The sequence below is a fragment of the Heloderma suspectum genome, chromosome 2 (assembly GCF_057233095.1).
Source record: "Heloderma suspectum isolate Gila_16-S chromosome 2, 16-S_ref, whole genome shotgun sequence".
Classification (NCBI taxonomy): Eukaryota; Metazoa; Chordata; class Lepidosauria; order Squamata; family Helodermatidae; genus Heloderma; species Heloderma suspectum.
Window position 1 is genome coordinate 114,576,376 of NC_139459.1, and position 27,960 is coordinate 114,604,335.

General features: G+C 44.4%; 1 protein-coding gene across 1 annotated transcript in view; it reads left to right on the plus strand.

Moving 5' to 3' along the window:
• The window catches only part of ADAMTSL1 (ADAMTS like 1), a 372,341-nt gene that overhangs the window by 335,280 nt on the left and 9,101 nt on the right, over positions 1–27,960 (plus strand). The window contains exons 24-27 of the mRNA XM_084832134.1: positions 9,157–9,357; positions 12,176–12,356; positions 19,626–19,833; positions 24,810–24,919. Of these exons, the coding sequence (XP_084688260.1) occupies positions 9,157–9,357; positions 12,176–12,356; positions 19,626–19,833; positions 24,810–24,919 (700 nt within the window). The remainder of the gene's footprint in view (positions 1–9,156; positions 9,358–12,175; positions 12,357–19,625; positions 19,834–24,809; positions 24,920–27,960) is intronic.

Here is a 27,960-nt window from a genome sequence, read left to right on the forward strand (position 1 = left end):
CAAGCTTTTTGAGGTTTATTGCAAATGGCAGCTGTAGATTAATTACCTGTCAAATTATAGGGCCGCAAAGAATGATGGAGATAGGTGGGTTTTGTTACTTCCATTGTGTCAAAATATTACTTGGACACCAACTCCCTTGTTTAAATATCTACTTCAAGATTACCCATTTTTGCTGTGCAGAAAAAAATGGAGACCTTTGGCAAACAATCCCTAGTGTTAGCCTTCCCCATCTTTCTTCAAATCAGCAGAAATACAATCTTCCTTATGTGTGATGATCTCATAGAATCAAATGTGTACACCCAAGGAGAACAACATTGAATTGGAGATCAGCTTTGCAGCATTTGCATTCTCATTCACTCATTCTCACTCTGTGTGTGTGCGTGTGTGATATATATAAAATAAATATCTTAGACAGCATTTATAATGCAGCCAGAGGAAGAGAGATATAGCAGTGTTTGGAATGAAGCTTAAGTTCACAAACTTTAAGAGAAACCTGAGTATAAGTAACACTTAAATACTTACTTGGAAACTAAATCAAAGACAGTAAATCTATCCATGGCAGCTACCTCTTAGGACTGTTAGAAGAACTGATGTTAAAAAGAAGTCTTAAAGCAATGCCATGTACATCAGATCCTGCATTAGTGCTCTGTTTTCTGATATGTAACTAGGTATATGTAAGCAGCTACCTCAAACCATTTTGAAAAGCTTCCACGTTCTTAAATTTTAATCAATCATCCATTTGAGATTTTAAAAAAATATTTTGCTCTCCCAATTTTTAAAAAAAATTTACAGCATTATGTATTTAAGGTTAAAGCTGTCATCCTTTCCAAGAAACAGAAATAAATATTTCAATGGGAAAAAAGGTGATTCTCTTTTTATTTTTGCAGTTTTATTGGAAGGAAAATTGGAAATATACTATTTCAGTTTTCTTCTGCTGTGCATATAGAAGTGGTGTTAGCGAAGAGAAGCGCTACACATGGCGGCGGCAGTTACACAGAACTGCCAGATAACTCAGTCCAACTGAAAAGGGATAGGCGGTCCAATCTTAACAGGAAAAGGGGTGCACTAGTCAGGGTCTCCACCCACTCCTCTCCCCAAGAGCTTTTAATTCAACTGAGATCGCTCCCAATATCGGCTCTCGGATGAGGAGAAAAGTGCTCAGGCTGAGACGTTGTGGCCAGGGGAAGGTTTTGTATTCCTCATCCACAGAGTCTTTTTGCTGTTACAATCAGGCCTGCCCCCCACCTTCTTTCTGCATGATTGGGACAGTTCTGTATTCAAGCCCTCAGAACTGCCACCTTAACATCTTGTTTAGTCTTGAAATAATTCCCAACGGTTACTAAATTCCGCTCGTTCCCACACTGAGCAACTATATTCATGTGATGTTAAATGTGTCGCAGACAGTTGCGTGAATTTTAAAGACTGAAAATGGCAGTTGGAGGGGGGACTGATCAGGTGCACAGGCAATGGTTAACCCTTTCCTCCCATGCCACAGCTCCGATGAAAATTGCCTCCTACTGCTTTTTGGCAAGGGAGGGAAGCTCCCATTTGAACCAATGAGAGCTTCCCTCCTAAGGCAAATAGCAGCTTGGGGTGGGGAGGAGGGTGACTTTCCTTGGGACTGCAGCATGGGAGAAAAGGGTTTAAACCCCTTCCTTACTCTGATTCCACCAGCACCCCTACCGCCCATGGCTGCTATTGACAATTTTAAACAGATTCACGAAACTGCAGCCCCATGCATGGTGCATTGCAGGATGTTTACCAAACAGGATGTTACCAGGCATATATAACTGTGTCCGACTATCTCTGTTCCAGTGGGACCACAGCCTAAGCTAGCAAAAGATGCTACTGGGACATCAAAAGACAAGGCCAGGTCTAATAGCACCCCTAGACTGTGAACTTGCTCATCCGTAGGCATACAATCCATCCAGAACAGGCTGGACACCACTACCGAGGTGATGGCAGGCATAGGCTAGGGGTAGGCAACCTTGTGCCCTCCAAATGTTTTGGGCTACAACTCCCATCAGCCCCAGGCAACGTGGCCACTGGTCAGGGATTATGAGAGTTGCTGTCCAGAACATCTGAAGAGCACCAGGCTGCCTAGCCTTGACATAGGCTCTGTTGTCCAAACCATCCTTCTGTTCTAGTGAAAATCTTCCTTCACCCCTTAGCTTTGCCTGATGTCCAGACGATGATCCAGACTTTCAGTACAAGTTGTGTGTTTTTTAAAAATCATAAAGCTCCTATTTATAGGAGATATGAAACAATAACAGCTGAGTTGGCCAGTAAAGTGTGCATTTTATGAGCAGAGAAGTACTGTCAGCTGTAAAAAGGAAATCTTGCTGTTCCATATTTATTGTCTTCTCCCCTGGTGACTTCCATATAAGATTTTCTCAGTTCACAAGGCAAAGCAAGGTTTCCCTGACTGCCAACACTTGCAAGCATAACCTTGGGATCTTGGGGAGTGAGCATATGCATCTTTCTGTTTTCATACCTCATTCCCAATGACTGTGGAGTGAATCATAGGGGCTGCTCTCTTTGTTGATGCAGAAGACAGAACAGTTAGGTTAGCAAGTACTGGACTCTTTGGTTCTAATACTCATGTGTTGTTAGGATCCATTTTTCTTGCGCGCACGCGCGCGCACACACACACACACACACCAGGAGAAATATTGGGGGACAGGGCCAAAGGATTCCTTCCCCCCACTTCCTGTTTTTTTCCCTTTTCCTCCGTTATTCTCTCCCAAAATGGATTGATTATTAGAAAGGAGATGGGGCTTGGAAAAAGCTGTTTCTGACCCCCTCCTCCATGATCACTTGAACAATGAACCCATTTCAGCCCAAGGGCTGAATTTGATTTCAGAGACGCTCTTGGGAGTCATGTTCCAGTGATGGGCGGAGCCAAAGCAAAAGGGGTGGGGCCAAAAATGCCAGCAGATTTTGGCGTAAAGGTCTTACTGCCAGTAACTAAACCTTAGGAGAGGCATTTCAGCCTTTTAGCAGGGGAAGAAAATGTACAACGTCTGGGAAACCACTGAACTATCAGCAGTCGGGGCAAGGGGGGTGAAGTCAGGGGACCCAGTGTGGCCATCTTGGGAACCCCACAGGGCCAGATTGAGACCCCAGGTAGGCCAGATTTGGCCCACAGGCTTGAGGTTCAACACCCCTGCACTAAGCCAAGTGGAAGCAAAGAGCAGATCTACTTATTTCCCCATAGCCAGCAACAACCCAAGGCCGGCCCTACCATTAGGCAGAGTGAGGCAGCTGCCTTGGACAGCAGATTTTGAAAATGCAGTGAATTGTTAGTTATTAAAGTATGATTGTTATATTTTTCCTGCCAGGGAGAAGTGCTTCTGAGATTTTCGGCCTCAGGTGCTAAAATAGCTTGTTTGGCCTTGGTGTACCTTGAGTGGAGCTGAGGTATTTGCTACTCTGCCTCAGGCAGCAAAATATCTTTGGCCAGTCCTGCAAAAGCCCAATTGGCCCAGGCAACTGCCTGCACACCATTTTTTGTTGCCAGACATATTCCCTGGTGGTATGAGAAATGTGCATACACTATCTGTGGCTGCAACCATTTTGGCAGTCCCTACCACTGTGCAGAAGAAGAGGATAAGGCAAGTGGAGGGTGCGGCTCCTTGCTGTCATTACTACTCACCTATTTGGGTAACACAGGTGAATAGGCATCTACAGCTAGGAGAAGGAGGTGTATGGCCAGAGAACTCTGGGGATCAGTAGTGGCCCCCCTGCTGGGTGTGGGTCTTAGCAGGTGCCCTGTGATGCTGGCTCCTGATGCCAGTCCCTCTTCAGCATACAGATGTGGACATTATATATTATAAATAGATAGCAGTTTCTTAAGTAATGAGTTTGTTGCTTTTCAATATCTCCCCGTACTTACTCAAAGGGAATTCAGTATTAGGGATCTACGAGAATTTCTGTCTTCGCAAATCATATAAACATATCTTGTTTGCAGCCCCGAACACGAATGTGAGCAGGAGAGCACGTTCTCCAAAAATGTCAGCAATTTCCAAAACCTGAGTTACAAAAGTACACTTTAAAAAAAAAATTACACTTTTTAGAAATGCAAATTTTTAAAACGCACATTTCCCCCATTCGAAATTACACTTTTCCTGTTTGAACGAAACTCAAAAAAAGCGCAACTGACAATGGGGAACAAGGCCAGGTGAGCTTCAAGGTGGTGTTCAGAGAATCTCAGCTGTCGCAAAAATCACTTGTTCACTCATCCCTATATCAGCGATCATTTCTACACAAGGCTTTTATTGCACGCTTGTGATTGGTCATTCACAGAAGTTGCAGGTCTTTTAGACAACGTCATCAACCTCCAGGGCATCTCCTGCACTTTCTGACCTTTATCCTGCTTTTTAAAAGATGGGATACAACCCAATAAGGAACGCTAATCCGATATATCAGCAGTGATGGAGTTGCGCTATAACAATATCACCATCTAGTGGCTGTAAAATGAAACACATAGAACTTGCCAAGAAAGACAGCCCTGAAAAAAGCAGCCTGTGTCAGCCCGTGTAAGAAGCCAATCTTAATCCCGCAAAGAATCCACAAGCAGATGGTCCAGTAAGTTGCAGGATAAAAAGCCTGGTGTGGTGAAGCCCAGCATCTCTTATGCAAATGTCAGTAAAACATGTTTTACTAGACATTTTAGAGAAGCTGCTCCACTTTGGGCTGCCACTAGAACAAGCTTCAGTTGGGGTGGTGCTCTCCTCAGAGCCAGAGAACCTGCCACAGTCTTCTGTGGCCAGTGGGTGAAAGCCATGTGCCATTGAATTTAGTTGGATTGCAGCTGGTATTTTCTTCCCACATGCCTATTCTCCTCAATAAGAACCATGATATGTTATAGACCTGACACTGTAGGGATCCTTGATGAATTCGATACTTGTGACTTCTAATATGAACTGACCTGTACCTCCCAAACAAACATGCGGATTGCAATCCAGTGATTCCTGAGGTTTTGCACTTCTCCAAATTTTGTGATGCAATCAAAATCCATTTAAAATGTGTATTTTTGATGAAATATATTTAGAAGTACATATTTTGAGAGAAAATGTATATCTAAATATGTATTTAAATTCACATTTTTTTCTGGATTTTTCCTAAGTTTGCAGATTAATGTAGAAACAGGATGGAATAGACTTATGAATGAACACTGGCGAAAGTGACAAAGACTGATCTATCCATCCCTACCTGATAATGCATTCTGGTGTGATCCTGTTCTGTACAAACACTGTTCAAATGAATGATGACTGTAGGAACAGGGCTGGGCAGATTGTGGCTACAACCAGGGCTTTTTACTTCCATTGGGTTGGATCCAGTACAATCCTCTTGCAGACAGAAGGGCTCCTCTTATTAGAGGGAGGCTTTTGATACAGCGGACCGTCCATCTCTACTGGCTGAATGAGGGAGCGGGTAACCTTTGGGCTGGCCAGCATAAAACTGAAGTCTCCTGTGTCATCCCCCCACCCCCAAATCTGGGCTGGAGGGCCCTCTGGAATAGTGCGGGAGGTCACTCTTGGGGCTGCAGAGGCAAGGAGAAACTAGTGAAGTCAAACCACCTCCTCCCCTTCCCCTTTCTGCCAGCGGGAGTGTTATGAGCAGAACTCCCCCTGGGGACACTACTGTCAAAAAGAATAAAACCTCTGGATCCAAGCCATAGACTTTGTGCCATTTTTTAAGATGGGTCTGGAGCAGTAATAATAGCTAACGCCTTTCATCATGTCACAGGACTGATAGGAAATGCAGAATAACTACTACTGCTTGTAATCTGCATTAGGTGGGATTAATAATATTCCAATGAGCAGAATGAGACAGGTCAGTTTTCAGTACGTTGTATGATATTTTTGTTCTCGGTAAATGTGTGTAAGCCATTATGTCTCCGAACTAAGGAATATATGTAGGATATGTCACCTGTCAAGGGTGATTGATGCTCATCTCACAGATGAAAATGGGAAATATCGATTACATACTCCCTTCATAGGGACTAGTAAGGTTTTTTCATTACAAGTAGAAACATGTATAATTGCACACACTGCAAGACTTGGAGTTTATTTTTATTTATTTATTTTCCTATTATTGGTTATTGGATATTCCTATGATTTTACATATGTGTGTGTGTGTGTGTGTGTGTGTGTGTTTTGGAAGAAGTCCTAGCTGATGCGAATAACATATATAGCAATGCGACGAACAAGAGTTCATATATTTGGCAACTCAGAGCTTTTTTTTAATCTTGTAGAAGATTAAAAAAAGAAACTAAATTTGGCTAGAGACTCTGCTTCACATCAGAGGAGTTTGCCTGTGCTTGTAATGTCATTTGATCTTTTCCGCCTTCTCCTTTTAGTGTTATAGTGAAGCAGGGTTAATTGGATGTGTTGTAAACAATAGAATAGTCATGATCCCTCTGACCTAATTATTTATACAGATACTTAAACATATTTTGGTAGTTGTCATGAACATGTGAATGTACTGTATACATTTTGTTCCCGTCTGTGACACATTTAAACACAAGAAGACATCTGGGGTCAGTTCACACATAGCCACTATGTGGGGTTGGATCCAGGTTCTGCTTTTCATGGGAAGAAGGGACCTTCCATGAGATGAAGGGCTCAGATCACAGAAGGCCAGGTCTCCTGACTCTCTGTGTAACATTTTCAAGGGGCTGGAGGGAGTGCCATGTGAAGAAAGAGGCAGGAAAGTCCCCTTCCACCAGCGCAGTTGATCCAGTGTGAATCTGGATCCAACCATCCTGTTCAGCTCCTTGCTATGCAACCACACACACACACACACACACACAGTGAATTGCAAGGTCGCATACAAGGACTTCCCAGAGATAAGTCAGGGACATAGCCAAGGTCAAATGCACAGGTTAGCAGGCAGGAATAATCAGAATCCAGAGGCAGCATCAGGCAGAAGTCCAAGATCAATAACGCAGAGTTCTAGCCATGAATCAGGATACAAGAAGGCGGCAGTGAGAACCAGTGTTGTTTTCAGCAAAGTCCAGATAGAAAATGTAGGTTTATACTCCCAGAACCTCCTGAGCCCCACCCGCAGCTCAGCTGCTGTATATTACAATGCTTCCTCCTGCAGAGTTCTTCCTTGGAGTCAGGTACTTCATCTTAAAGGAGCCTTACTGATCTGCCTCTTAAGGCGAAGGCACTCTCTGGGAATGGGTGGACGCTCAGCCTCTGCCTCTGAGGCAGAACTCTCCTCCTCTGGCAGGGGCAGACCCATGGTCTTCTCCCATGAGGGCCCAGGCTCCCCCATGTCTCCTGACAGAGGTGGCTGCATGGGTTCATCTGTCTCAGGGAGTTCTAGCTCCTCAGAAGAGGAGGAGGAACCCTCCAGTGCAGGCATGACACCATGCTGTGGAAGCAAGTGCCTTCATGTGCTGTGCACAGAACCTTTAAGGTGAGCCAGAGTTTACAAACACCTATGCAAGTAGAGTCCCTTCATGAGAGCCATCAGTTAAGAAAAGTGGTGCATGAGTCCGTTGAGTGGAGCCTGTTTGCAAAGTCGTTTGCATGGGTAGGCCCCGGTTTACTATGAAGATTATGTGTTTGGTAGGAAAGAGTACATGAGCCTGAGACTCACTCCCACATCCCCCCACATGTATTACCTCCATGCCCAGCCCTCAGTCACTTAGCACTTCTCTCCTTCAATTTCTTTATCTCTCAGTTGTGGATGGGACTTAAGAGTTGTCCTGTCTCCCTGAGATGGCCATTTACATATGTTGCAAATATATACATACACACGTCACGGGTGAGGCAAGCATAATAAAGACAGCAAGCTGGGGACTTTGGGCACATGGCCCAGAGCTCTGATCAGTGCCACCACTGTCATCATGGGCAGGCAAGCAAGTTAGCTGGGGAGGGGGACACTGAGCAGCACTGGGGCAGCCTGCCCAGGGCCCCGCAAAATCTGGAGTCGGCCCTGTCTGAAGACTTCATGTGGAAGAAAAGGCATTCCACAAACACTAGAACAGCCTTCCCAACCTGGTGTTTTGGGCTACAGGCTCCCATAATCCAGTGCTGGAGGAGTTGCACTGGTTACCAGTCGTTTTCCAGGCCAAATTCAAGGTGTTGGTTTTGACCTTTAAAACCCTATATGGTTCCGGCCCAGCCTATCTTAAGGAGCGCCTCCAGCAACACCAGACAGGCCACTTAACAAGATCAGCCTCGGATGGCCTTCTCTCTGTCCCATCAGCCAGGACAGCTAGACTGGTGGGGACGAGGGAGAGGGCCTTTTCTGTGGTGGCTCCCTCCCTAGGGAACTCCCTCCCTAGGGAACTCCGCCATGCCCCCTCTTTAATGAGCTTCCGTCGTGCATTAAAAATGTGGTTGTTCAGGCAGGCATTTGGGGTGGGTTAGGGTATTTTAGAAAATGTTTTTACTATAGAATTTTATTGTTTTAAACTGTTTTATTGTACGCGGTACATCGCCCAGAGTGGCTGGGTGACCAGCCAGATGGGCGATTAATAAATTTAATAATTAATAATAATAAATAAACCCCTAACCACTGACCATGCTGCCTAGGGCTAAGGGAAGATGGAGCCCCAAACATCTGGAAGGCACCAGGTTGGGGAAGGCTGCACTAGAAAAAGAATTTGCTGGGATAACTTACTTTCTGTAACACTGAAACCCAGCGTGGAGCTAATACAGCATCAAAGTTAAACTGGAGGTATAAGATCAGAGATGCAGCAGAACATCATCTCATACTACTTGGCTCAGGTGTTAAACCCTTTCAGATAGGAAACAGTGGGAGGATTAAGAGTTTGTGAATAATTTACAGTAGACAAAGGTCACTGCAATGTAATTTTTCCTTGTCATTCTTCCATGATGTAGCTTGTCCCTGCTATGGTCTTGTAGGTAGTGCTTATTTGGTTTGTTTACATTGGATTTGTTGTATGATCTTTATTGCTTTTAATATGAATTTTATCAACCATTTTGAACTGGATTTGATGAAGCAAGTATGTTTAAATCATTAATAAATATATGATATTCATCACAAAATCCTCGTCTGGAATTCCCATTCAATTCCTCTGCTATTTGCTGTTGTTGTTATGTTGTTGTTATAACAGGCTTAGAGTTATCCCGTTTGTTGGGTTTTGATGTATTTCTCCTTCTTGTTTCTAAGGCTGCCCAGCGGATGGTCACCCAACGCCTAACATCACCTGGTTTTATGCCGGCCAGCCCATCAGTAAACCTCACCATGTGTTGGCATCTGGTCAGATTCTTCAGATACTGAACATCAGCAGTGATTATCAGGGAGAAATTAGCTGCATGGCTCAGAATGAGGCAGGCCTGCTTGTACAAAAAACATATCTGTTGATCCAAGGTAAAAAAAAAAAAAACACCAAATCCCAAAGCACTATATATAGTTCAAGATGTTTGGAATTGGCATAATGGGATAAGTGACACATTTTAAAAATGCGTATCAGATATGGAAGTAAACAGTTTCTGGGTAACAGGATATAGAATCATAGAATCATAGAATAGTAGGGTTGGAAGGGGCCTACAAGGCCATCGAGTCCAACCCCCTGCTCAATGCAGGAATCCAAGTCAGAGCATCCCTGAAAAATAGCTGTCCAGCCTCGTCTTGAAGGCCTCCAGTGTGGGAGAGCCCACCACCTCCCCAGGTAATTGGTTCCATTGTCGTATTGCTCTTACAGTCAGGACGTTTTTCCTGATGTTCAGCCGCAACCTGGCTTCCTGTAACTTGAGCCCATTATTCCGTGTCCTGCACTCTGGGATGATCAAGAAGAGATCCTGGCCTTCTTCTCTGTGACAACCTTTCAAGTACTTGAAGAGTGCTATCATATCTCCCCTCAGTCTTCTCTTCTCAAGGCTAAACATGCCCAGTTCTTTCAGTCTCTCTTCATAGGGCTTTGTTTCCAGTCCTCTGATCATCTTTGTTGCCCTCCTCTGAACCCTCTCCAATTCGTCTGCATCCTTCTTAAAGTGTGGTGCCCAGAACTGGACACAGTACTCCAGATGAGGCCTAACCAGTGCTGAGTAGAGGGGAACTAGTACTTCCCGGGATTTGGAAGCTATGCTTCTATGAATGCAGCCCAAAAGAGCATTTGCCACATCACATTGTTGGCTCATATTCAGCTTGTGATCGACAACAATTCCAAGATCCTTCTCGCTTGTAGTGTGGTTGAGCCACGTATCCCCCATCTTGTAACTGTGCATTTGGTTTCTTTTTCCTAGGTGAATATTACCAATTACTTTACTTTAGGATATGGATTTTAGGATACTGCCAATGATGTCTAGTGTTTGCTCCTCATAACAGTGCAGGGTTTTTTTTTCTGTTGACAGTAAGCAGAAAAAGGGAACCGAACTCACTGGCATCCACAGACCAAACATCCACATCAAAATGTGCGCTTTTAAGCCTTGCAACATGTCATATTTTTAATTAAATAAAATGCTTCATATTAGGAATACCCTTGCAAAGGAACTTTCAAATTGCTTCATAATCTCTGCTTGATAGAGCTGCATTGAGTTTTGAGTCTGGAATGCAAATCGCACCCAAGGGAGTTACACATTTCAAGATCTACGTAAGCTGTATTTTTTCGAAAGATCACTTGCCGTGGTTCTGAGTGCTCTTATGGGGATGCACTTAGAAATCCTGTGAGTAAAATAATAGCATGGGAAAGATTTATACATCTGCTGACTTGTGAGTAGCACAGATTCATACCCAGCTCCCTCTTCCTTCACAGAGGGTCAACATAAAATTATTTGAACATTGTATGGGCAACAGAATAAGAAGCAGCAACCTTTTCCATTTTCGATGTGTGAATGATGGTGCCATTCACTTGGTACCAGATGGCACACTTACTATGGAGGGTTACTTATACAGGACAAAAAAATGACAACCATTTACCATAGATGACAGTGATTACATCAGTTGTTCTATCATCTATTTTTATATCCATCTTACCCAACATTACACCAACGTATCGGATATAAGAGCATCACACTGTACTGACACAGTGAATATTAAGATAAAACTAAAAGTGATGATTTCTTTTTATCAAATAAATCTGTCTAGGAGAAAACGTAGTAATGATGTTAAACACATGTTGTGGGCAGTATCCAATGGAGACCGCCTGCGAGTGGCCAGCCCCGCCAATTCCCTTCCACAAGTGCTGCCCATTGCTTGCAGAACAGAGATTTAGTGCTTCCAGGGCAACCTGAAACAAGTGGAAACACTTGTTTCTGGAACGGGACAGGCTGGCAGAGCTCCTTTATGTGAGCTGCCCCATTCTAGAACGAGTGTTTCCACTCATTTCAGGTTGCCCCGGAAGCGCTAAATCTCCGTTCTGCAAGCAGTGGATGCCACTTGCGGAAGGGAATTGGTGGGGCTGGCTGCTCACAGAAGGAAGCGGCAGTGGGTCCCAGTCACAGATGGGCAGCATTGGATGCCGCCCTACATCCCCAAAATACTTCCATGAGCTCTCATTCGAAAGAAATATTTACCATATCCTAGAAGATGGCTGTTTTTAGCCTCCCTGCTGTGATTGCAGTTAATTCCTAATTCTAAGCATTTAAGTCCAAAGCAATAAGCCATTAGATGGGTCCTCGTGGGAACTGGGAAATTGCTAAAATGCAGGAAGCAGAGGGTAAAAATACAGGTATTTTTTTAATAGAAGGAAGTTAATCATACTTTCAAGGGCCAATCTGTATGTTGTGCAGGAGATTTATGATTCAATCTTCCAACTTTTTTTTTTAATTTAAAGGCAGTTATGGGGGCAGGGCTCCAAATTAGCTCATAAGAGTGGTGTGGGGCAAGGGGGTTTAACCCTTTTTCCCTATGACACTTTCCCAGTCTAAATCCCAGACCCCGATGCTCCTATTTGCCCCACTGGGGAAAATATACAGGCATCTGTTTGTTGCGGCTTTCCAAATTCATTTGGCTGGTCAACCACTGGAAACAGAATGCTGGCCTTGATGGGCCTATGGTCTGACCCAGCAAGCCAGATCTTGTGTACTTAGTACGTTTTCAGAATAAGCTTGAGTTTTCTTTACCTATCCCTACAAATATCTCAGTGCAAGAAAGAGGGTTGTGATATCTGTTTCGGTTTTACCAGTACTAACAAACGTCTGTTGACTACATTAGATCTTTTAACCTGGATGATATATTGTTGTTTCAGATTATTGGTGGTCAGTGGATAAAATGTCACCCTGTTCAGCCTCTTGTGGTAATAAGGGCCTACAGTATCACCAGCTGAGATGTTTGCTGGATGGAGCACAAGTCAACATGTCCCATTGCATGGAGAAGCCCAAACCAGCTCTGCAGCCTGTTGCTTGTAACAGAAGAGATTGCCCTTCAAGGTTTGGCCTTCCTATGAAATGTGCAATATGTGTCATAAAACCTCAGTGCAAAGTAATAATTATTCACTTTTTCTGGCATCAGTACTTGTCTAAGTGTGTGCTGATCAGAATATAATACTGTTAAAGTGGAGGTTGCATTGGATGTTTCAAACTGCTTGGTTGCCTGCAGTGAATTACCTCACAGGGCTGGCCCTACCATTAGGCAGAGGGAGGTGGCTGTGTTGTGGAAGGTCAGCAAATTGTTATTTTACATTTATTAGTGTATTTTTACTCCCAAGTAGAGGTGCTTGTGGGATTTTCTGCCTCAGGTATCAGAATATCTTGGCCAGTTTTCAGTACTACGCACCTTGACCCGCAAATTTAAAAATCTAGCACTTCAGGGAGAAAGGTTCTACCCCCAATTTGCTCTCTGTTGTTTTAGTTTTGTACTTATACATCAGTGAAAGATATCACAACACACAGAGTAGTTTGGAGTAGAATTTTTCTCAAGTGTACAGTCCATTCCACCACCTCCCCTCAGGCCTCTACCATTTTATTCCCATCTCATGTTGTAGCATGTGTAGACCTGGTCATACTCACAATTCCTGAAGGGATTACTCCTCTGAGAACTTGCCAATGCTTTGTGGCAGATTATACAGCAGATATAAGATGCTGTAATTCTTCCAGTCCTTTAATGTAGTAGGGGCCATACACCATCTTGGAGTAAACTAATGTAACTAATTCCTTAGCGCCGAGTGCTAAACGGGTAGAGTTGGAAGATATGCTGAGTACAAACCACCAACCATTGGAACTACCCTCAAATCATCTCTGGTTCCTAGGTCTTCAGCAGAAACCGAAGTGTCTTTCTTTGCAACCATGAGGTCTAGAAACATTTAGCTAAGTAAATGAAAACAGCGATTCTCAGAAGTTTGGAGAGATGACTGTATTATATGCTATTCTGTGCTCTGTTGTGTGATGACCAGTGGTTTTAAGTAAATAAACTAAACTGCAGGCCACACTCCATGTTCTGCAGTGCTATCTTGACCATAAAGATCCTTAAACTTGAAGTTGGGGGAGGTCATATTTCAGCCATACATTCTGTGAAAAAAATGGAAATGAATGACTCCAAGGGATGGTATGAAACAACTGTGTGTTCACGCAGACACTCAGAAATGACTTTGGGAAGGGCCATCGCTCCAAGGTGGGTACCTGCTTTGCATGCTGAAGTTCAGTCCCTGGCATCTCCAGGTAAGGCTGGAAAAAGTCTCTAGTCAGAAACCCTGGAGAGCTGCCTCTAGCCTTCCCCAATCTCGGTCCCTCCAGATACTTCGAATCACAACTCCTGCTTAGCCCCAGCCAGCATGGCCAATGGCGAGGGCTGATGGGAACTGTAGGCCAAAACATCTGGAGAGACTCAGGTTGAAGACGGCTGGTGTAGACATTGCTGAGCTAGATGGACGAATGATATAAAACAGCTCCCTATGATCCAATGACCTCAGAATCTTGTCCTGCCATTTTCTGACAATAGCAGCAGCACCAGCAGAACTGGGAATAATAATATAAGTATCAGGATCAGCATGGAGTGGCCACCATGGAACTGTATCCTATTTTTTATTACTTTTCCATAATGTTTTACACACCTCTGCTTTAGGCAAAGCATCTCTGGATGGCCAGCTGAATCGTAAGGAACAACTGGGACCAGGAGAGTTCATGAAATATGAAACATGCTCATTAATATCAGCAAACGTCTGACTTGCTGATGGGAATACTTCTGCAGGAATGATTTATGCACATTAGCCCCTTTCTAAGATGCAGCACTGCCATGCCGCTTTCCTGACTCCCAAGAAACTGATGAAATGTGTAGATGTTTAGAGACAGAAAGAGGTCAGAAATGCCTGGCTGAAACTTACAAGGGGCAAAAAAGCAGTGGATATGACCTTTCCCAACTGTCTGATACAGAGAAGAGGCAGGAGAGTGTGTTTCCTTTTCCTTGGCAGGTCATTTTCCTTTACTGATGTGTTTCCGTGGATGTTTGCGGGACCCTGGTAAGCAGCGCAAGAAGGCACGCAAATAATGGCCCTTCCTGTTCGGTAGTCTAAAGCAGGCTTCTCCAAGTTGCTGCCCTCCAGATGCGTTGGACTACAACTCCTATCATTTCCAGCCGCTGGCCTTGATTGGAGTTGTAGCCCAACACATCTGAAGGGCAGCAGCTTGGGGAAGGCTAGTCTAAAAAAGCAGAGAGCACCATTTTGCCTATTCCATCACATAATTAAAAACTAAACAAAAGCAGAATGATTCTATGGAATTTTGGATTTTCTCCATTCCTCAGGGCATATAAATTAAGCGTGGCAGGGGGACATGAAGCTGAATTGTTCAGAATTACTTTTGAACAATTGTTCAGAGTCACTTTTGAACAATTTTGAGATCAGGCAGTTTAGAAGTCCTATTTTTCAGACTTTTCTAGCCTTCAGGTGTGTTGGAGTATGATTTGACTAGGGCTCTCCCATGGAACCAGCCATTACTTCCCTTGCACTTCCTTCTGCTGTCCTTTCTTCCAAAAGCCTCCAGGCAAACTTTGCACAAACACGTTGGCAGGCTTTCTCTGCTAGCTTGGCTTTCGCTGCCAGGTTTTTTGTTTTAAAAGTATTGTTACCCAAAAACAACAACTGTGGCCACAATTCACACCCGTCAGAGGGTACTTGCCTTCACAGCATTCTGATGAGAAACAGGAACACCCACCAGCATACCACAGACTAGGGGCCTAGTTAGCTCTTTGCACGGGGGCGGGGGGGCGGGGGGGGCTAGCACAAAGTTGCCGTTTTTTGCATAAAGCCTAGTAAAGCTTCAAATGTTTTTCGCAACTGCAGTGGATCTGAACTATGAATGATACTCCCTGTTATAATTGGGTTTCAAAGATATTCCGAATGCAGGCTTTAGACTACCAAAATCTAAATCTAGTTAGGAATTTCAGAATTTATCTGAGAAGAAAAGCAAAGGTACCATCATACTTCCTTGGTCTCTGGCTGTGTGTCTTTCCCTGATCCAGGGAACCTATGGTCCCTTATAAGATCCTTAGGCCTGACTCATTGGCAGATCTACCAGAACTGTTAAGGTATTTTCACAAGGGATAAATGATACCCAACATTTGGAACATTCATACTCCAACACACCTGAAGGCTAGAAAAGTCTGAAAAATAGGACTTCTAAACTGCCTGATCTCAACATTCAAGAAAAGAAACCCAGCTTTTAACTGCCAGCAGCAGCCCAGCACAGAGCAGATCTAACAGACAGCTGGCATGTTGGACTCTTTAAAGTGGTGGTGGGCATTTACAATAGCAACTTACCTAGGCTCAGAGAATGCAAAATGTATTTACTAGAAAAACTGTAAAGCTGTTTGTTATGATAGCCCCTGCATCCTTCTGCTACAGGCTGTTGAGAGATTAGCAGGATATGCCAACCATGCCCAGCATCAGCAGCAAGCTGGTGCCAGGGGAACAAACAAACTCTAAATCATTACCTCTAATAGAACTACCATTACCATATCTCTGTCTCTGTCTCTCTCTCTCTCTCACACACACACACACACACACACACGAAAGCTGAAGGTCTGTTATGCTGGTTTTAAATCTAGAATCTTCCAGTAGGGGGAATGTGTATTCTGGATATATTTCACAAAAACAGTTCAAGGAACATAATAATTTCTATTCTTGGCTTCTCAACCTGACAGAAGCCTTGATGTTTATAAGAACTAGTGATGTACCCAAAGTTTGTGTTTCCTAGGGCAGTCTGTAATGGCCTAAAATGAGTCAAAATCATGGGCTGGAAAGTTTGTCTCCAGCTGGAATTTTTATCCAAGCAAAACAAGATATTAAACCGTCTCTCCCTGATCCATCGCATTCCATATGCCACCCTCCAGACCCCTTCCCAACTAGTCTCCTCACCTCCGTTGCCACTCTGGCAGCAGAGGAATGTAGAGAAAGAGATCCCTCTCCCACTGTTTGATGCCCAGCATGCTGCTATGGCAGTTGATTGGTCTGTAATTTCCCCAGCACTACTAACATCTGAAGATTGAAGAACGTAGGGAAAACCACTAAACTATTCAGGTATGACCTAAATCATATCCCTTATGAATATACAGTGGAGGTGAGGAATAGATTTAAGGGATTAGACCTGATAGACAGAGTGCCTGAGGAACTATGGACAGAGGTCCGTAACATTGTTCAGGAGGCAGCAACTAAATCCATCCCAAAGAAAAAGAAATACAAGAAAGCAAAGTGGCTGTCTGATGAGACTTTACAAGTAGCTGAGGAAAGAAGGGAAGCGAAAAGCAAGGGAGAAAGGGGAAAATATATCCAACTGAATGCAGAGTTCCAGAGAATAGCAAGGAGGGACAAGAAGGCCTTCTTAAATGAACAATGCAAAGAAATGGAAGAAAACAACAGAATGGGAAAGACTAGAGATCTCTTCAAGAAAATCGGAGATCTCAAGGGAAAGTTTTGTGCAAAGACGAGCATGATAAAGGACAAAGAAGGCAGGGACCTAACAGAAGCAGATGAGATTAAGAAGAGGTAGAAAGAATACACAGAAGAACTATACAGGAAAGATCTGAATGTCCCTGATAGCCATGACAGTGCGGTCACTGAACTTGAGCCGGACATCCTAGACAGTGAAGTCAAGTGGGCCTTAGGAAGCATTACTAACAACAAAGCTAGCGGAGATGACAGTATTCCAGCTGAGCTGTTTAAAATCCTAAACGATGATGCTGTTAAAGTGCTGCACTCAATATGCCAACAAATTTGGAACACTCAACAGTGGTCACAAGACTGGAAAAGGTTAGTTTACATTCCAATTCCAAAGAAGGGCAACGCCAAAGAGTGTTCAAACTACTGTACAGTTGCGCTCATTTCACATGCCAACAAGGTTATGCTCAAAATCCTACAAGCTAGGCTTCAGCAGTATGCGAACCGAGAACCAACGGAAGTACAAGCTGGGTTTCGAAGAGGCAGAGGAACTAGAGATCAAATTGCCAGTTTTCGCTGGATCATGGAGAAAGCAAGAGAATTCCAGAAAAAATGTCTATTTCGGCTTCACTGACTACGCTAAAGCCTTTGATTGTGTGGATCACAACAAACTGTGGCAAATTCTGAAAGAGATGGGGGCACCAGACCACCTTACCTGTCTCCTGAGAAACCTGTACGAGGGTCAAGAAGCAACAGTAACAACCAGACATGGAACAACCGATTGGTTCAAAATTGGGAAAGGAGTACGACAAGGCTGCATATTGTTGCCCTGCTTATTTAACTTATATGCAGAGTACATCATGAGAAACGCCGGGTTGGATGAATCACAGGTCAGAATTAAGATTGCTGGGAGAATTCTCAACAAGAGGAGAGTGCAAAAGCTGGTTTGAAACTCAACATTAAAAAAATGAAGATCATGGCATCTGGCTCCATCACATCCTGGCATATGGAAGGGGAAGAAATGGAAGCAGTGACAGATTTTATTTTCTTGGGCTCCAAGATCACCGCAGACGGTGACTGTAGCCATGAAATTAAAAGACGCTTGCTCCTTGGGAGGAAAGCTATGGCAAACCTAGACAGCATAGTAAGAAGCAGAGACATCAACTTGCTGACAAAGGTCCGTATAATCAAAGCTATGGTTTTCCCAGTAGTAATGTATGGCTGTGAGAGCTATAAGGAAGGCTGAGCGCCGAAGAATTGATGCTTTCGAACTGTGGTGCTGGAGAAGACTCTTACGAGTCCCCTGGACTGCAAGGAGGTCATATCAGTCAATCCTAAAGGAAATCAACCCTGACTGCTCATTGGAAGGACAGATACTGAAGCTGAAGCTCAAATATTTTGGCCAGCCACCTAATGCGAAGAGAAAACTCTCTGGAAAGGACCCTGATGCTGGGAAAGACTGAAGGCAAAAGGAGAAGGGGACGGCAGAAGATGAGATGGCTAGATAGCATCACTGATGCAATGAATATGAACTTGAGCACGCTCTGGGAGAGAGCGGAGGACAGGAAGGCCTGACATGCTATGGTCCATGGGGTCACAAAGAGTTGGACACGACTGAACAACAACTAACATCTGATAGTAGCACTCGGAAAACTACATCTGCCACTGTTCCCCGCACTTGGTATGCTGCCATAAGTATGCAGAAAGCAGAGAAGAAGGGAATGGACCCTATTATGCTCCCTCAGTCCGAACCGAGCTCAGAATAAACTGAGCTATTTTCCAAGTTTTGGAGCACCCAATTCTAAGTTTGGCTGGGAGAGTTCTCCCCATCACTACTAAGAACATGGTTGCATTGCAGTGCCTTTGGAATAAAGAGAGAAAAAGGGAGACCTGCAATAAAATGTTGCAGTGTGTCACCCCTAACAGGAAGATTCCAGCCAGTCTTGCCTTCTTCTTGAATAATATAAGCTGTACGGGCTGAAGCAAGGTATTCAACCTTCCCACCTCCAGTTTTCTTTTCCCAATGACAGTTAACATTCTGCGACTACTGAGCATTCTCTGTTCTCATCTGGCTGGGCTTTGGTGGGCAGGGAGGACTGGGATTTCCCCCCCCCTTTAGGGTTTCCTTTAAAGAATTGTTTTTTTGTACTTATCCAAACCTTGGTGTTCTACCAAGCATATTGATACCTCCCTCTTGTTTTGCAGTGGCCCCATTTTGGCTCCATTTCTCTAGTCACACAGTGCTTGTGTTTGTTATTACGGGGAGTTTCCTGTCAGTCCCACTGGCATTTTGTAGAAGTTGAAGGTGAGAAGACCCTATTAGGATTGCAGCCAAGTAGACTAGGGTTATCTCTACACCAGCCTAAAATCCTGCATTTAAAACTGGGCTTTCTGCTTCCATCTTAAATGCAGGATCACTACAACTCCCTTTTTCACATGCTTCCTTTCCCCCCAACCCCTTCCCCCCTCCTTTTCCCCCATAGCTGAGTCTTCCATTATCTTTCATTGATCTCACTCCTCTTCTTGCCACTTTTCCTCTTTTCACCAAGAGAACTCAAGCGGAACACAACGGGGTAATTTGATAGCTCATTATCTGTGATCTATTTAAAAATGGGGCATTTAGTGCAGGAGACACCCTGGAGGATCCCGGCCTCATGTAAAGAGCCTGCAAACTTCAGTGAAGGAGCCATCTCAATCGCAGGATAAAAGCCCGGTGCGAAGGAGCCCTAAAAAGGTGTTATTTTGAAAGAGATGGGAAATTGGGGGCTATCGCTGTGGCTCTCTCATGGTTCTCCACCAGTAATGCTGCCTCACCTTATCCTTCCATTAGGTGGATGGTGACATCATGGTCCCATTGTACACAAAGCTGTGGTGGAGGCATCCAGACCCGGCGGGTGACATGTCAGAAACTGACAGCTACAGGCAACTCCATCCCCATGTCCAATGATGTATGTGCTCAAGTTGCCAAGCGTCCAGTAGATACTCAGAGTTGTAACAGACAGCTGTGTGTGGAGTGGGCGACTTCTGCCTGGGGGCAGGTAAGTACATGCAGCCACGGCTAGTCATTTGGGATGGTGAGGAGGCCGAAAACAACAACAACCCAAATATATATATATATATATATATATATATATGAGGGTTTGCTACTAGATGGCCATGTGCAAGTCATAATCCCAGTCTCACCCATTTATAAAATCATGGTGACTTGCCTCTCAGGGTTGCTTGAGGACAAGGAAAATAAAGATTTTAAAAATATGTTTTACACGTTTAAAAGTCTGGCGTAAATTAGTAATAATAGCATTTAAGCAAAATATTATATGCACGTTACTTTCATTTTTGGTGACCCCATATGTTCCCCCTCACACCTATAAGTACAGATAATTTATAATAAATCTGAAGAAACCATGCACTTCAATTGATGTTGATAAACATAAGCTAGGAAGGGAAATTAGGTTTAGCCGAACCAAGCAATGTCTTGATAAAATTAAATAACAGTATGACTGCATTGTCTCCAATATCTGCTTTGTTACTGAAAATGATCACAGCATGGTAAGCCAATTTTGAAAGAAAAGCAAATGAAATACATATTATGTCAAGCAGGTAGAGGCAATGTGAGTCAACTAGTAATGATTGTCCTGTGATTCCTGATAGAACCAGTTGCACTATTGATTCCTTGGTTAAAAGACTGTCTGCTACACAGCATGCAATGTTGACCTGCCAAAATGAGGGCAACACTAGCCCATCCTGAAGAATACTGGCTGGTTGGACCAAGAATAATTGCAAGGTATTCTGTGGCATCCAGCAAAATTAGATCTGTTGCTTTCAATTAGCTGATTTTTAAAAAAAACACACACACGAAAGAAATCACTGCTTTTGTGTATTTTGGAAAACGTTCACTCAAGCGCTGATTGAGTTATCGTGCCACATTTATTCGTAAGGATCTGGTCTCTCCTTAAGCAAATTGTCCAATTTGTACTTGCTCTGGAATTTCAGGTAAGATTTAAGTAATGCCTGCTATCATCCAGTTCCCTCAGAGGGTGGCTGTTAGTTTATATCATCCTATGATGTCATATCCAGACTCAATTATCAAACGTTGCATGAATTCATCTGTTTCAGGCTGACCTTTCGGCTTTCTAATATAATATTTCTCGAACTAGAGAAAAGAGGGCGGGGGAAGTTTCTCAAGCACTGTGTAAACTTATACAACTCCATTCCCAGGCAGGTCTACAAATTGATTATTCTTATTACAATTAAGAACAGATTACTGGCCATGGATCAATGGCATTTTGCTATTCTATCATAGAGTTCACTCAAGGGGACATCAGGTTCCTATTGGCCGAGCACGATGATTAGCTTTCCTAAAGTGCAGTCGAAAATAAGCAGATTCCTTTGTCCTCTGAAAACAGACCTCCCCCCACTACTCCTGTCTCCTATCATTTAGTTTTGACATAGATCTTATGGTGGCCCAAACAATGGGGGATTTCATGCAGTCATTTCTCAGAAGAGTTGAGAGTGTTCACTGAAACTTCCATTTTTCTCACTTTTGTTTGTAGTGGAGATATATTGACAGTAGGGATTTGAAATCTAGGGGAATTTCAAAAGCAGTTTGTGACGCAGACTGCTTACAGTCCTGGGCGGGGGAATCAAAAGTCTTCTTGGGTGTACTCAGGTCCCCCTTGAGCACGCCTGGGGTAGCTCTTTGGATAGATATGCTATGCCCAGGCATGGATCCAGATAAGTGAGGATTTCTTATATTAACACTCAGGCTCTTCTTGTTTGGTGAAAATCCAAGAGAATAAGAAACACCCTCTTCCCTTTCTGCCCCTCTGGTTTTCTAGTCTTCTCTTTGCCCTCACAACTGTCAGAAACTCTGGGATTTGAACAAGGAATCTCATCGTGTGGGGCTGGGATCTAGCCCAGTGTGCGAGCAGGGACTGTGTGAGCAGGCACTGTGTGTACTTGGGCCTCAGAGCCCTCTCCAGACGCAGAAGGGAACAGGGGGATACAACATCAGCATCAGCATCAGCGACTGGCCAGCAGTGTGAAGCATCCAGATTGGCCAGGCCTGATATAAACCCTTGGAGCCTGGCCTTCTGCTTTTGTAAAATCAATGCAGCAGTACCGTCTGCAGGCTCCATCTCCAGCAACTGACCTCCTGGTTGGAGAATACGCTCCCCGGGTCTAGATTTGGATACAACTGGTCAAAACTCTAGCCCAGCCCTGATGATAGCCTTCCTGCAAACCTTGTCAACCACCAGCAGTCTCATTGCCTCACTAATTCATTGCTCACTAATTGCTGTTTTTTACAAGCCAGTTTAAGAGCCCTGATGTCCCCTGTTCCTCTAGTTCATCACAGACTGGCTGACTGACTGACTGACTGACTGACTCAAAACTAGCAGATGGTAGCAAGGTAGATTCCTTGACAAGAAGTGCTTTCTGAGACCAAAGGAAGTTTCTAATAATCTGGGGGTGAAAGTTTGTCAGGGTGCCCTGCCACCCCCTTCATTTCATGTAGTATGATGCTCCAACACATCCTTAAAAGGGCCATCTCCGCTGCATCTCTTTGACTTGAAGCATCAGGAGCCAATCAAACACTACAGAACTCTGCCTAATCGATGACCTGGAAGGAGTAACCACACCTCAACTGTATCAAAAGCCTCCATTCCTTCTACTCCTTGCTGATGCCAGGTTGGAGCCACTTCTTCATTGCATCTGTGGAATGTATAATGCTGGTGGAACAGGACTTCAGTGTCCTCTCCTCCCCCCAGAAGCTCCCCCATGCACCCTACAAATTTGTTCCTTGGGGTCTCCTGGGAGGGAGGACAAGGGGACGCAGAAGTCCTGTTCCACCAGGGTTGTCTGTTCCACAAGCACAACAAGGACATTGGATCCAACCCATGGAATTGAAGAACTGGTCCATCTTGTAACCCAGCACTATGTCTCGTGAAGCCAAGCCTTAGAGAAGAGGCCTAACTCAATGGTATATTAAATGTGTTATCACATTTGCATATGTTTAGTTTTACCTTTGAACAGAAGTGTAGTGCAGAAGAGGGGGGTTAGTCCTTTCCCCCATACCATTTCCCCTCCCCCTATTTTGTACTAATAGCAGATTTCCTGCTATTAGGGGAGAGGGGGTATTTTCATTGGGAAAATGGCACAGGGGTGGAGGGGAGAGAGTTAACCCTCCCATGCAACTGTATCAGTGCCTCTGCAGCTTTTTCTAAAATTAAACACAGAACTATGATCACATATTTAATGTATTCTCTAGTTTAACCCTGAATCATCAGCCTTTACAGGTCAGGTTTGGTACCAGGAAGACATCCCAGCAAGAAGGGGATGATATTTGGTGATGAATTGTTGTGAAAACAGCAGAAACACAAGTAATACATTTCCACTACAAAGTTGTTTGATTTGATTTGATTTTTATGCTCGAAAATGTAATAATGTTCAGGGTTCAAAAAGAAAAAGGTTTCTCATGTCCACACACCACAAAAATTGTACAGCCTTCAAAGTATTTAGGCAAGGAGCTTTCTCATTTTAAAATAAAAGCACACAGCATTATCTCACACACACACACACACACACACACACACACTCACACACTATTTTATTCAGACAGATCTGTACTCAATACCAACCTTATCCTATCTTTTCACACTGAGGGAAATTTTCCTTGGATATCTATGGACAGCCCTCACTAAACTTTTTTAGCTGCTCATCCCTTCTAAGTCCTCTGGAGTACTCTTTACCTTAGTAATCCACCGTTTCCTCCTCCATCTCCTGGCTCCATTGAGACATTTCAGGATTAATGTAACCTAGCACCAAGCACTCATAATATGTCATACTATAAACAGGGGAGGAGGGATTAAACCCCCAAACACAAGTGACAGGTTTATTCCTGCGGTCGTAATTGGAAAGGTCTTCACTCTTTATGAGAGCCGATTTGCAACATTTGCTACGTTTCCAGGACTTACATTAATCGTCTCTTGCTTTTCAGTTATTCATTTTTAAGGGAAATATGTCTGCCCTGATTCTGTCTTATTAACTGGTTGCTTATAAATTATGATACGCATTAGTTGTAAAATGTCCAGCAGAAAGAATGGAGTGACATTTCCTGTGTGGATGGCAAGCTCCAAGCTAGCAAAACCAGAGAGAGAGAAAGAGAGAGAGAGAATGAAGTTTTCGTTCTTCCAAACAGTTGAACTTATAGTCCTACACCAGGGGTAGGCAGTCTGGTGTCCTCAAGATGATTTGGACTACAACTCCCATCAGCCCCAGCCAGCAAAAGATTGTGAGAGTTGTAATCCAAAACATCTGGAGGGCATCAATTTGGCTACCATTCTGGAATTTAACAGTAAACCATTAAATTGTGGTATGCAGATCTCTAACGAAAGACTGGGAGCATCTGACTCGTTTGCAATATTCATTGTTCCTTTTGCTTGACTGGAAGAAATGCAAGATATATATTTCTTCTGCTGCAGCCCACTTGAGTTGTGACCCACCAAGCCGAACTCAGGTAGCCACTTATACTCGCCAAAGAAGAGGACACATTTGCATAAAATATGCTGATTTATATGTATAGATGCAGATTTAGACAGCATTACAACAATGAAAAAAGAAACACAATATATCCCATCATATTAGGGAAGACTATGCCTTGCTCAGTCTGCTGTCCAGATGTGAACTGTTGATGGGCAACTTCATGGCCCCTGCTCTCCCTTCTTACGGTTCTTTATCTTTCAACTGCACTTGGACTGGATAGCTCTTGAAATAAGAGGACATCTTCAAATAGTGGACTGTCCCCTGTAAAGTAGGACACATGTATCATCCATGTATTGTGGCCTACCAGGTGCTTGAAGACCCTCCTGTTCTTACGGTCCTGGACAGGCAGCAAATGAAAGTTTATCAAGTCCTAATGGGCATCCATACATGATGGGTAAGTTGTACTTGGATTTGTGGATAGCAAACAGCAAAGGCCTGTTCTACTAAATGTCCTTGTTTTTTTCATTAACAGTGTAATGGGCCATGCATTGGATCTCGCCTGGCAGTACAGCATAGGCAGGTTTTCTGCCAGACCAGGGATGGGATATCTGTGCCTTCTGACCAGTGCAGTTCCCTTCCACGGTAAGCCCCAGTGATAATATTTTTAAAAACTGAAACCCAGTGGGCTAGTTCTGACACAATATTATCTGTATTTCAGATTTTAATTGTTAATCATGCTAAATGTTTTCCCCCCTTGGACAGTGGGATAATAACTTTATGTGTGCATGTATGTTCAAGATTTGAACAACTTTTGCCTGGTCTCGAATCTGCCATTTTGGGCAAGGTGATTGAGCGGGTAGTGGCTTTGCAGTTGCAGGCACACTTGGAAGAAGCCGATTATCTGGATCCATTTCAGTCGGGCTTCAGGCCTGGGCATGGGACAGAAACGACCTTGGTCGCCTTGGTGGATGATATGAGGAAGGCTCTGGATAGGGGTGAATGCGCCTTCCTTGTTCTCCTCAATCTCTCAGTGGCTTTTGATACCGTCGACCATGGTATCCTCCTGGACCGCCTGGAGGGGTTGGGCATAGGGGACACTGTATCACGGTGGTTCCATTCCTTCCTCTCTGGCAGGTACCAGAGGGTAGCTCTGGGGGAGGAGACTTCAGACCCTTGGCTGCTCACTTGCGGGGTGCCACAGGGTTCTCTTCTCTCCCCAATGTTATTTAACATCTATGTGAAGCCACTGGGGGCTATCATCAGGAGGTTTGGGGTGCAGTGTCACCAATATGCGGATGACACACAACTCTACCTCTCATTTAAATCCTCGCCAAGGTTGGTTGTAGAAACCCTGTCCAAGTGTCTGGAGTCGGTGAATGGCTGGATGGGGAGGAATAAGCTGAAGCTGAACCCTGACAAGACCAAGGTACTTTTGGTGGGAGCCAAGAGGAGGTTGGGGGATGTTGACCTGGTGTTGAATGGGGTATGGCTACCCTTGAAAGACCAGGTCCGCAGCTTGGGGGGTCATCTTAGACTCCCAGCTGTCCATGGAGACGCAGGTGTCAGCTGTGAGCCAGACAGCACTGTACCAACTCCACCTGATACGGTGGCTGTGCCCTTACCTTCCTGACCATCTGCTCCCATCAGTAGTACATGCCCTGGTCTCCTCTCGCCTAGACTACTGTAATGCGCTGTATGTGGGGTTGCCCTTGAAGACAGTTCAGAAGTTGCAGCTGGTGCAGAACGCGGCTTAATTTAGCCATTGGCGAGTCCACATCATTCCAATGTTGCAGGAGTTGCACTGGTTACCAGTTGTTTTCTGGGCGCAATTCAAGGTGTTGGCATTGGCCTTTAAAGCCCTATATGGTTCTGGCCCAGTCTCTATTAAGGAGCGCCTCCAACAACAACAGGGACGCCACTCAATGAGATCGGCCTTGGAAGTCTGTCCCATCAGCCAGGACAGCTAGGCTGGTGAGGACTAGGGAGAGGGCCTTTTCTGTGGTGGCCCCCACTCTGTGGAATTCCCTCCCTAGTGACCTCTGCCACACCCCCTCTTTGATGAGCTTCTGCTGGGTTTTTAAAACCTGGCTGTTCAGGCAGGCATTTGGGGTGGGTTTAGGGGTGCACGAAAGCCACTTACCTGGTCTCGCAGCTTGCTTCGCGGTGGGGGGGGAGGCGCTTCGCTGCTCCCCCCGAAGTTCAGGCCGCCTCGCCCGGCTGAAAAAGCATTGCCCTTATTTTCGCCGTAGTCTACGTAATCTTTACGAAGACTACAGCGACCAAATAAGGAACGTGAATGGTGGCTCCCTATGGGGGCCGCCATTAGCCATACGAGCTTTTTTTTTTTTTTTTAAGTCACCCATGATAGGCTACGTGACGATTTACGTAGCCTATCACGGCTGACTTTGCAAATCTAGCCGTGATAGGCTACGTTAATCGTCACGTAGCCTATCACGGGGGCGGTTTGTTTGTTTTTTTACTTTTATTGGAATGGCGGCGGCGGCAGCCAGTCGAAAGACCGGCTGCCACCTCTGCCCCTGTCGAAGACCTGACGAACCGCCGCCGGGACCCACCGCCGGGAGGAACATTCAGGAAAGGTAAGTCCCGTCCCGGGGGGGGGGTGCGGGGGGGTGCGGAGAATTTCTCCCCGAAACTACTTCGGGGGGCCGAACACGTTGGCACTCGGCCCCCCAAAGTTTCGGGGAGAAATTCTCCCCCATCCCTAGGTGGGTTAGGGGTTTTTTTTAGATCAATGTTCTTTTGTTCAGTTGATTATGTAAATTTGTTGTATTTTGTGTTGTTATTTGCATTGTACGCTGCCTAGAGTGGCCAGGTAGCTGGCCAGATGGGTGGCTAATAAATCTAATAAATAAATAAGTATGTATGTATGTATGTATAAATAAATAGATACCATGTTTCCCACCACAGAGGAATACAAAAATATTCACTCATATGGTGGATGTTACACCAGACTGAGGGTGGGGGGGAATCATATTTATTTTGCAGAAAAGGCTTGTGAGTGGGAACCAGTAAGAATCTATTGACCTAGGAAGAAAACCATTACTTCAGAACTAGCCCTGTGATAGATAAATGGGACGTATGAGTGGGATGAAGTAACTTTACTGGATTTAGTTTGTGGCAGGTACAGGAAGTTCTGAGGCAAAGCAAAGTCTAACTAGCTCATCCTTCCTACGCAGGGAGCTGGAGAAGGGAAAGCCCTATTCTGCCAGACCCTTAGCAAAAATGGGTGTTCAGCCCTCCCTCCCTTTCCTGAATCCTCTCACAAGAGAAGACAAGCGCTGGAGAGGAGAAAGCTATAACTTGCCCGGTCTCAAGAAAGAAAAGATTCCCGCTGGGGCAGCTCCTGTTTCCCAAGCACAAAAAAAGGCAGGGCCTGGATGGGGAAACAGCCCATTCCTCAGGATGGGCAGAGAGAAGCCAGCATTACAGGGAATTCTAGCTATCATTTCCCATATATGGGTTCGGCTTGGTGTGCCTGAACAACCTGTGGAAAATTGTAAGGCATAGCAGGCCTCACTTACATTTGTTATGTACATCTTCTGCTTATTTATTTATTTCGTTTCTATACCGCCCAATAGCCGAAGCTCTTTGGGTGGTTCACAGAAATTAAAACCAAAGAGCACACAATAAAACAATATAAAATATATAAAACATTAAAACTA